The sequence below is a fragment of the Hypanus sabinus genome, chromosome 11 (assembly GCF_030144855.1).
Source record: "Hypanus sabinus isolate sHypSab1 chromosome 11, sHypSab1.hap1, whole genome shotgun sequence".
NCBI classification, from domain to species: domain Eukaryota; kingdom Metazoa; phylum Chordata; class Chondrichthyes; order Myliobatiformes; family Dasyatidae; genus Hypanus; species Hypanus sabinus.
The window spans coordinates 58,772,393-58,788,326 of NC_082716.1; the positions used below are offsets into that span (position 1 = coordinate 58,772,393).

The 15,934-nt window shown below is 40.4% G+C and overlaps 1 protein-coding gene across 3 annotated transcripts in view; it reads right to left on the reverse strand.

Annotated features, from left to right (window-relative positions):
• ror1 (receptor tyrosine kinase-like orphan receptor 1) overlaps nucleotides 1-15,934 on the reverse strand; it is a 275,776-nt gene that overhangs the window by 80,443 nt on the left and 179,399 nt on the right. For all 3 annotated transcript variants that reach the window (XM_059984410.1, XM_059984409.1, XM_059984411.1), the window contains exon 2: nucleotides 10,343-10,411. In XM_059984410.1, the coding sequence (XP_059840393.1) occupies nucleotides 10,343-10,411 (69 nt within the window). The remainder of the gene's footprint in view (nucleotides 1-10,342; nucleotides 10,412-15,934) is intronic.

The following is a 15,934-nucleotide window of genomic DNA, read 5'->3' on the forward strand; positions in this document are numbered from 1 at the left end:
CTTTCCCGGTCTCATTGGAACGTACCTATGCAGAACTCCATGCAAATATCCTCTGAACATTTGCTACATTTCTGTTGTACATTTCCCTGAGAACATCTGTTCCAAATTTCTGCTTCCAAGTTCCTGCTTGATAGGCTCATATTTCCCCTTACTCCAATAAACGTTTTCCTAACTTGTCTGTTCCTATCTCTCTCCAATGCTATTGTAAAGGAGATAGAATTGTGATCACTATCTCCAAAATGTTCTCCCACTGAGAGATCTGACACCTGACCAGGTTCATTTCCCAATACCAGATCAAGTACAGCCTCTCCTCTTGTAGGTTTATCTACATATTGTGGCATGAAAGCTTCCTGAACACACCTAACAAACTCCACCCCATCTAAATCCTTGCTCTAGGGAGATGCCAATCAATAATTGGGGAATTAAAATCTCCCACCATGACCACCCTGTTATTTTTACACCTTTGCAGAATCAATCTCCCTATCTGCTCTTCGATGTCCCTGTTACTATTGGGTGGTCTATATTTTAAAAAAAACACCCAGTAGAGTTATTGACCCCTTCCTGCCCCATAACTTCCACCCACAGAGACTCAGTAGATACTTCCTCCATGACTTCCTCCTTTTCTGCAGCCGTGACACTATTTCTGGTCAGCAGTGCCATGCCCCCACCTCTTTTGCCTCCCTCCCTGTTTTTTCTGAAACATCTAAAGCCTGGCACTTGAAGTAGCCATTCCTGCCTCTGAGCCATCCAAGTCTCTGTAATGGCCACAACATCATAGCTCCAAGTACTGATCCACACTCTAAGCTCATCTGCTTTGTTCATAATACTCCTTGCATTAAAACAGATGCATCTCAAACCATCAGTCTGAGCGCATCCCTTCTCTATCACCTGCCTATCCTCTCTCTCACACTGTCTACAAGCTTTCTCTATTTGTGTGCCAACTGCCCCTTCCTCCGTCTCTTCAGTTCAGTTCCCACCCACCAGCAATTCTAGTTTAAACAAGTTTATATTGTAAGCAACCTAGCCACACAGACCAGGGAAGTTCCAACTATAATCTATGCATTTTGTGGCTCACAATCTGACCTCAAACAAATGAGATACCACAGTCAGTCTCAGTGTATCAGGCTGGAGAGGGGAATAAACAAACCAGGACAAATTAATGCTTTTCTACAAGAATGGGATGGGAAAAATGGTGAAAAGCATAGTTGCAAACAAGTAAATCTACTCAGGAAGATACAAATTAACAGATAACTATTTTCCAGCGATTTCCTAGATTTCCAAATATTAAATGTAACAAAGTGGAAGCCTGAAAATGTTGGTGGTTTGTATCATGTTGTTTAGGTAGTATGAATGTGGTTAGACAGTTACTGGCTGGCCTCAGGACAACTAAGCCTGAACTGTGTGCTGCTAAAAATCCTCAGTGAACATTTCTGTGACGCAGTCATTGCAAGCCAGCAGTGAAGAAGCACATTTTTAATAAAAACTTCCAAGCACATTAAAAGATATGCATGTTCTTCTTTTAATTCTGGAAAGGCACAAGTACAGTACTGTACTGTATTAACTGATGTTCGGCCAAGTTTTCTAATCTATATCTATTGGATACAGAATTACAATACTACACTAGATACAAAGAAATTAAAGCAGAATTATTGTCAATATACTTTACTTGGGATCAACACCCATACGACCTTCCACATTTGCAACATTATATAGAATCCCTCATAACAATGTAAACTCCAAATTTTGGAATGAATAATAACATTTTAAAGTACCAAAAAGCATCAAAATATGTTACATAGCATTGTTCTTTTGGAATTAGATTATCACAATTCCTACAACTTTCTGTGGGCAGAACCATGAAGAATCTGATGGCATGTAACTATTAATTTCAATAAATAGTAAGTATAATGTATATTTCCTATCGCATTCAACCTATATCCCACTGCAAAGAAAAGTTTAAATCAATAAAAACTCTCCCAGAACACAAATATCCATAGTTTCAAAGGTAGGATTTTAATCTTTACCCTGATTGCAACATTTATATTTTTGGCATTTGTCCAATCTAATTCCACAAGTAAAGTGGGATCTCTCCTTAAAGTCATGCAGTCTTGTAAGTTAATAATGGTGCTTCAAAAAATTTGCTCTTATGCACCAAAAATCTGGAATACTCTTCTGACTGAGATACACTGTGGAACATTTCAAAACACTTCTAAAAACCTACTTTTTAAAAATTTGGCATACTTACAGGATTACTTAATGCCTGTTGATGCTGATTACATTTATATAATTTGGTATATTCAATAATATTTTATTCTATATAATGTTTGTCTTTATTGATTTAAAATTTTGTCTAGTATCTTTATGATTATATTGATTTATCATTACAATCTATTTACAGAGAGCATTAGAAAATTACTTTGAGCATGTGCTAGTCCATAAAACATCTTAAGGTATGAAAGGTGCTATACAAATAATGTTTTATTATTAAATATATGTTGTACAGTAATAAACCAAAAACAGAAAGGAAATAGGAAATAGTTGGTCAGGACATAAATGAACTTACTTAGAACATCTGAAAACAACAAGCAGTCTGCAAATACTAACATTAAAATTGGGCAGTTGTAATCACAGGTTTGGCTTTATTAAAAAAGAACTGTCTTCAACTCCTCTATGGAATGGAAATTCAGCATGTACTATAACAAAGTTCAAATTTGGAAGGAACCTCAACAAAAATACCTCAACTTAAATATAATGATATAGAAATTTCAGTACAGTTGCAGGGATACTTTAAAGAAAGGAAGGTGATTTTTTAATGTTTTATATATTTCTTAACTTTCCTTACAAAAGCTTCATCCAAATCTAATAAACTAGAGTGAGCAGTTAAAGTAGCTTCAGCTACTCTGTATACACTATTAATAAATACTATAATGCACAGATGCCCAGGTTTAAGTGTGAATAAAAGGCAGGGGAATTATTGATCACCTCAAGTTATAATTGGCTCATTTTATTCTTGTTATAGGTTGGTTTTATAATACTTAGCAATGTTTGGGAGATGGATAATAGTTCCAGTCTGCAAATAAGGTACACAATGTAATTTTTATTAGACATAATGGACATAGGAATTTAAGATGGAAAATACTTCCACAGAAAGCACATACACATGTATGATTTTTTTTAAAAACTATGTTGTGGATGTAACTGAGTAGAGCTTATTTTCCATTTAGGCTTCCCAGTCTCTCTTCAGTAAATTAAATTGGTAAATTGTTTTCACATGTACAGTGGAAAAGCATTGCTTTGCATGCCATCATACAAATCATTTCATCACATCATGCATCGAGGTAGCACAAGGGAAAACAATCAGCGAATGTCAAATAAAGTGTTACAGTTTAGGACAGTGATGAATATTGGTAGCTTGGGTTGAGGCTTCTTATTTTCCAGTGTTCGCCAGGCTTGGCTGTTGGCTTGCAGACGTTTCATCATCAGTCACAATGTCACCTTGATGGGTGATGAAGTGTTTGTAAGCTGATTGCCAAGCTCAACGAACACTGCAACATCAAAGTGTTAACAGTTAAAAAGAAAGTGTAGAGCAGGCAGACAATAAGGTGTAAGACCAAAACGAGGTACATTGTCAAGTTATGAATCCACAGAACATTACAGCACAGAAACAGGCCTTTTGGCCCTTCTTGGCTGTGCCGAACTATCTTTCTGCCCAGTCCCACAGACCTGCACCTGGCCCATATCCCTCCATATAAGTGAGCCCACATTTACCACTTCATCTGGCAGCTCATTCCACACTCCCACCACTCTGTGTTCCCTTTAAACTTTTCCCCCTTCACCCTTAACCTATGTTCTCTGGCTTTTTTCTCCCCTAGCCTCAGTGGATAAAGCCTGCTTGCATTCACTCTATCTATACCCATCATAATGTTATATACCTCTATCAAATCTCCCCTCATTCTCCTACGCTCCAGGGAATAAAGTCCTAACCTATTCAACCTTTTTCTGTAACTCAGTTTCTCAAGTCCTGGCAACATCTTTGTAAACCTTCTCTGCACTTTTTCAACCTTATTAATATCCTTCCTGTAATTAGGTGACCAAAACTGCACACAATACTCCAAATTCAGCTTCACCAATGTCTTGTACAACCTCACCATAACATTCCAACTCTTATACTCAATACTTTGATTTATAAAGGCCAATGTACCAAAAACTCTCTTTATTACCCTATCTACCTGTGACGCCACCTTTAAGAATTTTGTATCTGTGTTCCTAGATCCCTCTGTTCTACTGCACTCCTCAGTGCCCTACCATTTACCTTGTATGTTCTACCTTGTTTTTTCCTTCCAAAGTGCAATACCTCACACTTGTCTGTATTAAACTCCATCTGCCATTTTTCAGTCGATTTTTCCAGGTGGTCCAGATCTGCCTCTGCAATTTACCTCTGCAAGCTTTGAAAACCGTCCTCATTGTCCACTGCACTTCCAATCTTTGTTCAGCAAATTTGCTGATCCAATTTACCACATTATCATCCAGATCATTGATATAGATGACAAATAACAATGGACCCAGCACTGATCCCTGTGGCACACCACTAGTCACAGGCCTCCACTCAGAGAAGCAATCCTCCACTACCACTCTCTGGCTTCTCCCATTGAGCCAATGTCTAACCCAATTTACTACCTCACCATGTATACCTAGCGACTGAATCTTCCCAACTAACCTCCCAAGCAGGACCTTGTCAAAGGCCTTACTGAAGTCCATGTAGACAACATCCACTGCCTTCCCTTCATCCACTTTCCTTGTAACCTCCTCGAAAAACTCTAATAGATTCGTTAAACATGACCTTCCATTTTATCATGATAGAGGGCTATTCCATATTCCTACAACAGGAAAATAGAAGCTGTCGTTGAGCCTGGTGGTACCTTCTTTCAGGCTGTAGTATCCTCTGCTTGAAGAGAGGATGTCTAGATTGGGCGGGGTTTTTACTCATGTTGGTTGCTTTACCAAGGCAACAAAAAGGATAGACAATGAAGTCCATGGAGGGGAGGCTGGTTTCTGTAATATGTCCACAACTCTGCAGTTTCTTGCAGTCGGGTAGAGCAGTTGCTATGCCAAACCATGATGCACCTTAGTATCATTGATGTAAACAGAACCACATGCCCCACCCCCTTCCTGAAGTCAATGACCAATTTTTTTGCTGACTTTGAGGAAAAGGTTGTTGTCAAGACACCTTATCACTAGGTTCTCAATCTCTTTTTTCCTGTACTCTGACTCATCATTGAGATATAGCCCACTACAGTGGTGCCATCTGCAAACTTGTAGATGGAGTTAGAGCAGACACTGGCCACATAGTTGTGAGTATTTGGCAAGTAATTGGGGGGCTAGGGTCACAGCCCTGTGGGGTACCAGCACTGAAAATAATCATGGTAGAGATATTGCTGCCTATCCTTACTAATTCCTGGAGGTGCATTACAAGAACATTTTGGTAACTTAAAGCATTTGAAATTCTAGGAGAAATGGTTTTTGTTGCAGCAACAATTGTAAAAATAGTCACTTCCCATTTGAAGATATCACCCACAGATTTTCTTCTGAATCCTTTGAGTAGTAAAGGTACATCCATCCATTGTCCAGAAATAAAGCACCCTACACCAATGACGAAACAGTGGAGATCACAGGTAACCAATTTAGTAAATTCCTCTTCTATTTCAAGCATCCTCTCCCAAAGTTGAAGTCTCATAAAGGACTTTTACTCTCTGTGATCAGAACTGACCGAGTCGAAGGTGCTGTACACTTCTGTATTGATCACACAATTACACCATTTTGTTCTTACAAGTTGAGATGTTTCCTGTTGAGGGAGGCTGTTTTCAAATGTCCACAGTTTACCAGCTCGCTTCTTGTATTGTGTGTTGGTGGCAATGAGACTGTGTTCCTGGATGAAATCAACTAGGTATTGTCCATTTCTGTTGGTAAAGTCATGCTATGAGTGTGGAACATCTTCCAGTCCGACCTGGGCATTAAAATCACTGAGCACAGCCAGGAAGTTATGTGCCGGTATTGAAGTGACCGCTTCGTGAAGTTTACTGTAGAAGGTCTCCACCTCCTTCTCCTTGCTGCAGTTGTGCAGGGAGTAACAGATGATGACAGAGGTCGCCGGGTTTCCGTCGAGTTCCACAGTAAGGATTCTGTCACTGACTGAGACTATGCCCCTCAGTGCCTTCTTCACCTTGCAGTTCAACACCAGCCCTACTCCGCCTTGTGCTGACATCGTCGTCAGCTCTCTCTATGCGGACGAGGTGATGAGGTGCATCTCCTCTAACCCTGTGAACCCTATCTCTTCATCTGGATGTACATGACTGTGTTCTTGGATCCCCGGGATGGAGATCTCGTATCTGCTTGCCTGTGATGCCAACTCTGCATTGAAGGTTGAGATGATCATTGTTACCTTACAGTGCAAAAGAGGCACAGGCAGCAAACCAAAGCCACGGGTCCCAAGAAGATAGGCTGGAAGGCATTCTCCTCACAACCTATCTTTCAAGCCCAGTACACTGTGGAAGTGAGAAATCGCTTCGGCCCACTGGAGAGGGAGGAGGAAGAGACTGCCACCGACCGCTATCAATGGCTCATAGACACACACACAGATGCAACAAAGATTCTGCCTACTGTGAAGTGAATCAAAAAGAGCCGGATCGCGAAACATCCTGACATTGTCACAGCGTGGTCAATGCCGGTCATGCCGAACTTAGAAGGAACAAAACAGAAGAGCTAAGGGACAGCAAAGAAGAATCTCTTTGCCACCTACGACCGACTGAAGGAAGAGGAACTAGCTGAGAGGATTAGAAGGGTAGAGGCTGCTAATGAAGACAAGCAGCATGGAGAAGCATGGCACCTAGTCAACAAAATCAGCAGATGGAAGAAATCCCCATCAGGTCAAATCAGTGGTAAAACAGCAGGGGACCGTGTCCAGACATGGTTTACTCACTTCATGAACCTGTTGGGAAGCCCTCCAACGATCATGGAAGAAGAGGACATACCCACGATACTAATGCAAGTTGACATCGATGACTGCCCATTCACCATTGAGGAACTGAAGAAGGCACTCAAACAGGGCAGGAGCGCTGGACCAGATAGGATACCACCAGATGTCCTGAAGAATTGCGACCTTGCTGGACATATGTAATACAGCACTGATGAAAGGCAACAAACCAGAACAGTGGTCACTCTCAAACATTATCCCTGTCCCTCACAAAGACAGATAACTGCTGCGCTTTCAGCTTGACCTGCATCTTAGCAAAGCTATACAATTGGATGATCTTGAACAGGATTCGCACCACCATTGACCCTAAACTAAGATTCAATCAGAATGATTTTCAGCAGAAGTGCACAACAGTAATGCAAATGCTTGCTCTCCGTAGAATCATCGAGGAAGTCAAGAAGAACAACCTATCAGCCGTGCTTACTTTCATTGATTTTCGCAAAGCTTTTGACTCCATTCACTGAGGTAAAATGCTGAAGATCCTGAAAGCTTACGGAGTGCCAGACCATCTACTGAGAGCGGGAGTCAAGCAATACCGAGACCATGGTGAAAGTTGTATCACCAGACAGAGAAACAGCAGTGTTCGAGCTCCTAGCTGGTGTGCTGCAAGGAGACACTCTGGCACTCTACATCTTTATAATTGCCCTTGATTACGCTCTACGTCAAGCTACCAATGATCATGACAGGCTTGGTTTTACCATAAAACCAGGATGAACCAAAAGGGTCAGAACAGTTACGTTCACAGATCTCCATTTTGCAGATGACATAGTCCTGCTCTCTGACCAGATGGAGGAAGCACAGCAGCTACTGACAGAAGTGGAAGTTGAGTGCAATAAAGTTAGACTTCACCTAAATGCTAAAAAGAGAGTACATGGCGTTCAACTGCGATGAAGGTACTCTCAAGACAGTAAAGAATTATAGCATTAAGAAAGTCTTAGACTTCAAGTACCTTGGGTCAAGAATGATGATTTCGGAGAAGGACATAAAGATACGGAAGGCGCTGGCGTGGAGGGCTATGAACAACATGAAGGAAATCTGGAGGTCGAACCTGACCGGAGGGCCCAAAAAGAGGATCTTCATAGCAGTCATAGTCCATTCCCACGTACGGATGCGAGACGTGGACGCTCACCAAGACCATGCAAAAATCACTAGATGGTTGCTACACATGAATGCTCCAGATGGCTCTTGACGTGAGTTGGCAACAGCACATGACCAACGTCAATCTCTATGACACCTACCGGTGCTCACTACTAAAATTGAGGCGAGAAGATTGCAACTAGTTGGGCACTGTCTACACCACCCTGAGCTACCTGCCAGCCTGGTCATCACATGGGAGCCCAAGCATGGGAGGATGAACCCTGCGCGCCCCCTCAAGACTATGGTCAACACGCTCCTAGAAAATAGCAGTGTGGCTAATGTAGATGAACTGACCACACTGATGAGGGAGAGGGAGGAGTGGAGAGTCTGTCATTGTGTCTGACACCGGCCCCCTAGGCCTGAGTCAACGTAGTAGTAGTAGAAGGACTTTTAATGGGTATTGCCTTTACATGGACTGTCACTGGGTTATTTCTCTGTTGAAAGTGCTAAAGCCAATTTCAATTTGGCTCACTCTGTGATCGCCACACAGGTATTTTCAGGGAGTATTACCATAAGGTCCCCTCACAGTGCCTACAGGTTAGAAAGGAACTGGAGAATCTTTGCCTGCCAGAGACCATGCCCTGCACCTGGAGACACCTTGCTTTACACATTCAAAAGCAAGCCAACTGCTGCATTCTCTCACTGAGCTTTTGACACAACTTTGCAATTATTATTATTGAGAACAGCTGGAAGACGTAGACTCAAGAATTTTTTAAAAATCTATTTAGAGATACGGCACAGTAACAAGCCCTTACAGCCCACAAGCCCGTGCCGCCCAATTACACTCATGAGACCAATTACCGTAGTAACCCATTCGGCTTTGGAATGTGGGAGGAAACTGAAGAACCCAGAGGGAAACCCGCGCGGTCAAAGGAAGAACATACAAACCCCTGACAGAGAGCGGGAGGAACTGAATCCAGGTCACTGCCACTGTAATAACAATTATGCTCCTAAATTTATTAATACCCTGATATTAGTTTCCATTGGGTGTAAGAGAAGCAGAAAATCTCTCACTGCTTTCCTCGTGAAGTTTATTAATTTGCTAGCTATAACTTTACAACTGCCTGAAGCAACTTTACCTCTGAATAAAACTTGGTATAAGAATCTCTTTCACACTTTCAATGTCACAAGTAAAATTCCTGGGGCATGAATAGTAATCATCCAGAATAACTTTGAATGTACTTGACCAGTTTAACCCCAAACTGCCCCCCTTCAATAGTTTTCATTTAACCCAATCAGAATAATCTTCTATTCCTTTTGCCCTTCACAATACTGTATGCACATAGACTTACCAGAAATTAATCTATGCTCCTTGCCTCAATCACTCCTCAAGATTGCAAATCCCATATTCTAACCACCCAGAGCTAAAGATGATTCTTCTGAATTCACTTTGGGATTTATTACTGTCTGATATTAATGACATCTCGTTTTGGACTTCACCACAAGTAGAAACATATGCGTGGCTATCATAACAAACTCTTTCATAATCTTAGAAACCACAATGTGCTTAGTCTTCTCCCTCTGAAGAGCCTCAGTCTGTTTAAACTTTCAATTAGAATAGCCACAAAAACAGCAGGAAGAATAATGGTTGTTTGTAACAGTGGGGATTGGTGACTTTTGAGGAAGACCACATTGAATAAACTGGGAAAAGCTTCAATCAGGAGGTGGAAGCAGTAGTAAGCCTTTCTGTTTCTCTTAATGAAAGGAAGGGAGAGATAAATGAGAGTTCCAGAAGACCATACCTTATGAGATGTGCAGTCATTTCATATAAAGTTATGTTTTTGAATGAAGATTGCTTAATTTGATACCATGTGATTTCACCAGAGTGTCAGCTACAGAACCCCCCCAACTACCACAGGATGACCTCATCAAAGCTCAAGGACTTCAAGAAATCATTGAAACACACATCCTGTTTGAATTACAGTATCATTTTGGTGTCCCAATGTCTCAAGTGAGGCTTCAGCAAAACAAATACTCAGTAAAATCACTTGCAGATGTAGAACAAACATTTCATTTTTCCCAGAGTGTCTTCCAGTTTGAGTTTGAGAACGCTAATAGTGCTAATGCTGTTGTATGTACAGTATGGCAGATGAGTTGGAATTTTTTACTGGGAGGAGATGGTGGGTGTAACTTTCTGTTTTGCACTGAGCCTTATGATAATAAAGAATTGCTTACCTGAATCACTGGAACTGTTCCATGCTGGGGTGGATTGCTGCAACCGAGTATCATCTGGTAAATCTGTTCCTAGAGGAAACCAAAAGGAAACACTTATTAATGTCTATAATATTAACCCTGAACATGAGTCAAACATACTTCATATCCTTACAAGGAAATATAAAACCTCTCTTGCTTAATGTATAAATACCACAGGTTTTTCACTACTGATGTTCGTTTTGTAAGTGTGCATTGCTTGAGGTAGCATAAGTAACAAGAGGTTTTATTCTTTGCAGTCACTGTCAGTATCGAGCACTCCCCTGCTCCTTCCATTGCCCTCCAAAAATATGCCTTGGCCCAGGTTCAGAGGAACAGCCACTCCACCAAAGTAAATTCACATTTCCACACCAGACATTCCCTTGGCAGTTCAGAGCAAGATTGTCATTTACTGCTAAATTAGCTTCATCACTCACTGGTCCTGGAAAATGGGTTGAAATTACCTAAATACATCTAGTCTCAGCAGGGTCTGGGCCGCAAAGAGAGTGCAATTCAGTTGCCAATAAAAAAATATTGTGCTTAAGCATATAAATAAACCCTTGGTAAATTGTCATTATATCATAAAAGGCTGTTAGTAGCTAAACAATGGGCAGAGGATGAAAAGTAAAGATTTGTAAGTTTAACAGGACCAGATGTACTTCTGTCTTTGCATTGTCATGGATCAACATTGCCACTTGGTGGATAGAGGGGCTATCTACTAAAAGGATCTCTACAGGATCGGTGGACAGGGAAATCATCATGCAGACAACTAGTTTATCTGTGGTCTGGTAAGAATAGCCTATAAATTCTGGTAGCTATAAGAGTATCAGTAACAGGTAGGCTGATGATAGATATGTGCCCCTCCACCAACTATTTATAGCCAAATGGATCTTAAATCCAGTTTAGGGAAAAAGGGCCTCACTCATTTCTTCACTACCTTAATCTGGTAAAATGCAAATTGCAACAAGTTAGAACAAATTGCTGGAGCCTCTCTAAAATGCAGATCAAGTCCTGAAGATGCAATTGCGATTTGATCTGTCACTTTAAATTGAAATCTGAATGAGGGAGCAGTGAAGGCACTCTCACCAAGCAAAACCACAAGAGCCTGAGGTGGCTTAGCACACAAAGTTTTACATTTTTTAATTTCCTTTTGGATCTGAGAACAAGAATTCCATCTTATCTGTCAATGCTTCTATTTAGCACCAGAAGATTTTTAATATTTAAAAACATCATACAGTGCAAATGACATAGTTTCACCATAGAGAACACAACAAAAACAAACATCAAAGCAACTGACTCTGACTGAATTTCTGCTGGATTTAGTTGAGAAAATCTGTTTACAAAACCGGCCTCTTTTTTCCTGCTTCAGCTACATGACCAGGCTACTTGCACTGACTTCCAGGAGCTAAATGAAGCCCACAGTCTCAACTGGGCTATCAACTGGACAAGCAGAGATTATTTTTTAAACAAGAGATTAAAGGAGAGAGGCTTGAAGGCATATTTACTCATGCTGGTCTCATGAACTACTTGGCTGCTGCTGAAGTGTGGGTCAGGATTTGAGAGTTCGCCATTGTTCTCAGCTCATTCAGTAAGTGTACATGGGAGAAATTAATAGCACAGCACAGAATAGCATAGCACTTTGAAAACAGAAACTATGGTACCATTTCCAGCTGAACTACAATCTCCAAGGAGATCAGTGGTCTCAGGAGACACCACTTACTGCCAGCCACTGGTTGCTGTGGAACCTAGTGGAAGCTAAACATAAGGTTCCACTTGATGAATAGAAGATAGCTTAAACAAAGAAAAATTAAAATATCCATAATATATTTGAAGAGCAATCTTGACATTCTTTATTCCTTTTTTTAAAATATTTGTCCTATCAGCACTCTTCACACCAGGCACTTCCCTCAACCAGGCCGCTTCCCGACAGGCCCTTTATTCCTATCTTTACATTCCCTATTTCAGTGATGAGAAGGTCTTGACCAAGACAGATGTCCAAGGTTTGTAAATATACACCAATGTGATATTATACTTTAATTAATGAAGGTACTCATCACTATTTGGGGATCATGTTCCTATCCAGATCAAATTTCAATTCACAGCTCATTTCTATAAAGACCAATTCTCATATTAATTAGCCAGGGTGAACAGGAAAAGCAGAAATGCTTTGTAAAGCAAGGGTTTCGGCCCGAAGCATCAACTATACTCTTTTCCATAGATGCTGTCTAGCCTGCTGAGTTCCTTCAGCATTATGCGTGCATTGCTCGGATTTCCAGCATCTGCAGATTTTCTTGTTTTTGGAAATCTGCAGATGTTGGAAATCCAAAGCAACACACACAAAATGCTGGAGGAATTCAACTGGCTAGGGACCTTCTCTGGAAAAGAAGCAGCAGTCAATGTTTCAGATCTTCCAAGTCCTTATGAAGAGCCTTGGCCCAAAACAGCCGACTGTTTACTCATTTCCAAGGATGGTTCCATTTACCATTGGGTACCACAGTAGCACGGCAGTTAATACAACATCATTACAATTCTGGGCATTCCGGAGTTCAGAGTTCGATTCTACTGTTCATCGTCCCCATGGAATGTGTGGATTTTTTCCGGGTGCTCTGGTTTCCTTCCACAGTTCAAAGACATACTGGGAGGTCAATTGGTCATTGTAAGTTGTCCTGTGACTAGGTTAGGGTCAATTGGGGTTGTGGGATTGCTGGAGTGGCGTGACTCAGAGTCGAAGGGCCTACATGCTGTATCACCAAATAAATAAATAAATCTGGTGAACTTACGAAGCAGCATTAGAGGAAAAAATGTTACACTTACAAATTGCTCTGGGATTTGCAGTTTATTGGATTGCCTGCTTGAGTTTGCATTTAATTGGAGTATAGAGAAATATTGTAACATGATAAATAGCCAATTTTACTCTCAAATCAGATTAAATCTAATGATAGTGGCTCACCAAGTCAACCTGATGAGATTACTCTGCTATCACTGTCTGCTGAAGTGCAAGAATGATTGATGATGGATTTTCAGAAAAATACTTTCTTCAGAAATTATTACTGTTCACTTCGACAGAAGAGAAAATAATTGGAGTCACTCAGATTAGCCCCTACGCCCAACACACCAGGATGGATTTTCACCTTGTAGAGTTAACATTCCCAGTCAAAGATGCTTTGGCAGAATTTGGTAAGTGAAGAACCAAGTTTGTTCTATGTCGCAGGGAGAATGGGAGAGAAATGGACAAGCCAGAGGGAATTTCAGAAAGATACATACTCCAGTCACACCCACCATCCTTCAATAGAATATCAACTTGTCCCCATTCCAACAATGGATCTCAGACCTGCAATGTTAACTGTTTTCTTGTTCAAATTTGCTGCCTGAACTGCCGGGCATTTTCTGTTTGTTTTTTAAAAATGCAGAGATAAGATGGATACCTGGACTGGACTACCAGGGGTAATGGTGGAATCAGCTACAATAGTCATGTTTAACAGGCTTTTAGATAGGCACAAGAATATGCAGGAAGTGGATGGTGGGCCGGGAATATCAACTACATGAAAGCAGAAGAGAATTACTTTAGTTTGGCATTGCATTCAGCACATAAATCAGGGGTTGAAGAGTCTTTTCGTGTGCTGTAGTATCACTGGTTCCCTAGAAAAATCTCCAGCTGCACACTTCTCTGCATATTGAAACCCTGCTTGTTCTTTCTAGATGCACTTTGTTTTGATTACCCCTCCTTTTAAGCAGTACTCTTACAAGAAACAAGTATGATGCCAGAAGATTTTGAAGAGGTCAGCACTTTCACTACAACTGCAAACACTTAGAAATTGCCTAATTAGTGAAAAAGCCAACATTAGGTGGTTTGCCTGAGAGCACTTGATAATGCCTTTAAATATAATTGGAAATGACCAATTCACAATTTATTGCGATGGTTGAGGTTGAGAACAGGATACGAAGAGCACTATGGGCAGTGACCAAAATAGTAGTGGAGTCATAACTCTGTCATTTGAGCTGATTTGCATTTGTTAATGAGGGCCCTGTGGGTTACAGGGGGATACCCTGGCTGCCAAAAGCAAGGCAAACCCAAACATCAGACTTTGGGGAACACAAGTGTTAAACTCATAATTTAACTTAATGTACTAGATTGATTCTACTCTTTCCCTCTCAAAGTGTACATGGCTGGCAGAGAAACAGTCAAAATTATTATGTCTGCATATATTAACATTAGACAAAGTGAATACATCATCCAAAATTCATGTTATTTTCAGAGGGAAATGAATTATGATGTAATTTTCAGAAATAATATTTTTCATTCTTTTTTGTTTGCCTTGTGTTTAAGATTGTGTGATTTGGATTGTGACTTGATGAGTTCTCTTTAAGGATTACAGAGCGTTGGATGGATCAGTACATTTTTCTACCACCACCCACAATGGTGCACCATTCCACACAGAATGCCAAGTTTACCAGCATCTCAACCAATCCTGACATAATCCACAACAAGCTGTGCAAACATAGGAATACTGCAGTTAAACACCCACTCCCCTATCCTTGTCTCACTTCCACATGTGCACACTTTCAGTAAGGATTACCAGCTGACAATCAGGAGGGAATCTCACATGATTTTTCCTTGATATGCCAAGACTATGTATGTTGTTATTTCATCTGAGATAAGTTTAACTTTCTACATTGTAGATATCAAATGGGGAACTTTGCAGATGGTTCTCAACCAGTATCATAGCATGTTACCAAATCTTTGGGGGGGGGTGGATTAGGTAAATTTGTATTATACAGGACCATTTTTGATGCCCAAGGTAAAGGTGTCCTACTCCTACATAAATCATCCAACACAGAAGGCTGTTCATGCAGGTAATGATACTGAGAAGAAAGAAATGAATTAATGACACAGAATCTAAGACAACATAAAAAATCCAGTTAGATATTATACAGTAACCAACAGAATGGAGAAAGATAAATGCAGAATTTGTTTTATTAGGCTGCTCTGAGCCTGCAACACTGGAAGAATCTTGATTACAAGTCACCTCTGCCTGTTCAGTTCTGTTGATGATATGAATGCAGGTTGTCAACAGGGCAATAAAACATTAGTAAATCATCCTCTCCATTGGTAAGTGCAATGCAATTCTGTTGAATTGCACTTTGAGAAACTTGAAAACAACATTTAATTACATATTGCAGACTAATTTCAAGAACTGTGTTAAATGGAAAACATGGTTTACTTTCACTATGGTACAATTATCCAACAAAGAAAACCTCACCATTTAAGCATACAAGTAGAAGAAACACCCCAAAAGTAAATGAATATTGATATGGAGAGGTCTGTTAGAAATAGTCACCTAAGGGCTTTATAAAAAGCTCAATCATCCTGAGTTTTTTTAAAAAAAATGACTAGTTTATAGAAAACCCATCAACCTATATTTCTCCTTTGGAAATCACATTATCAAGTGTTAATATGGTAACAATTTTCCAAAGAATAAACTAGCACTAACTAAAGGACCCAACAAGCAAAAATTATTTACCTAGAATTTCTTAAAGAGAGTACTAGCGCTTGCTGCACTCTTAGCCCACATCTGT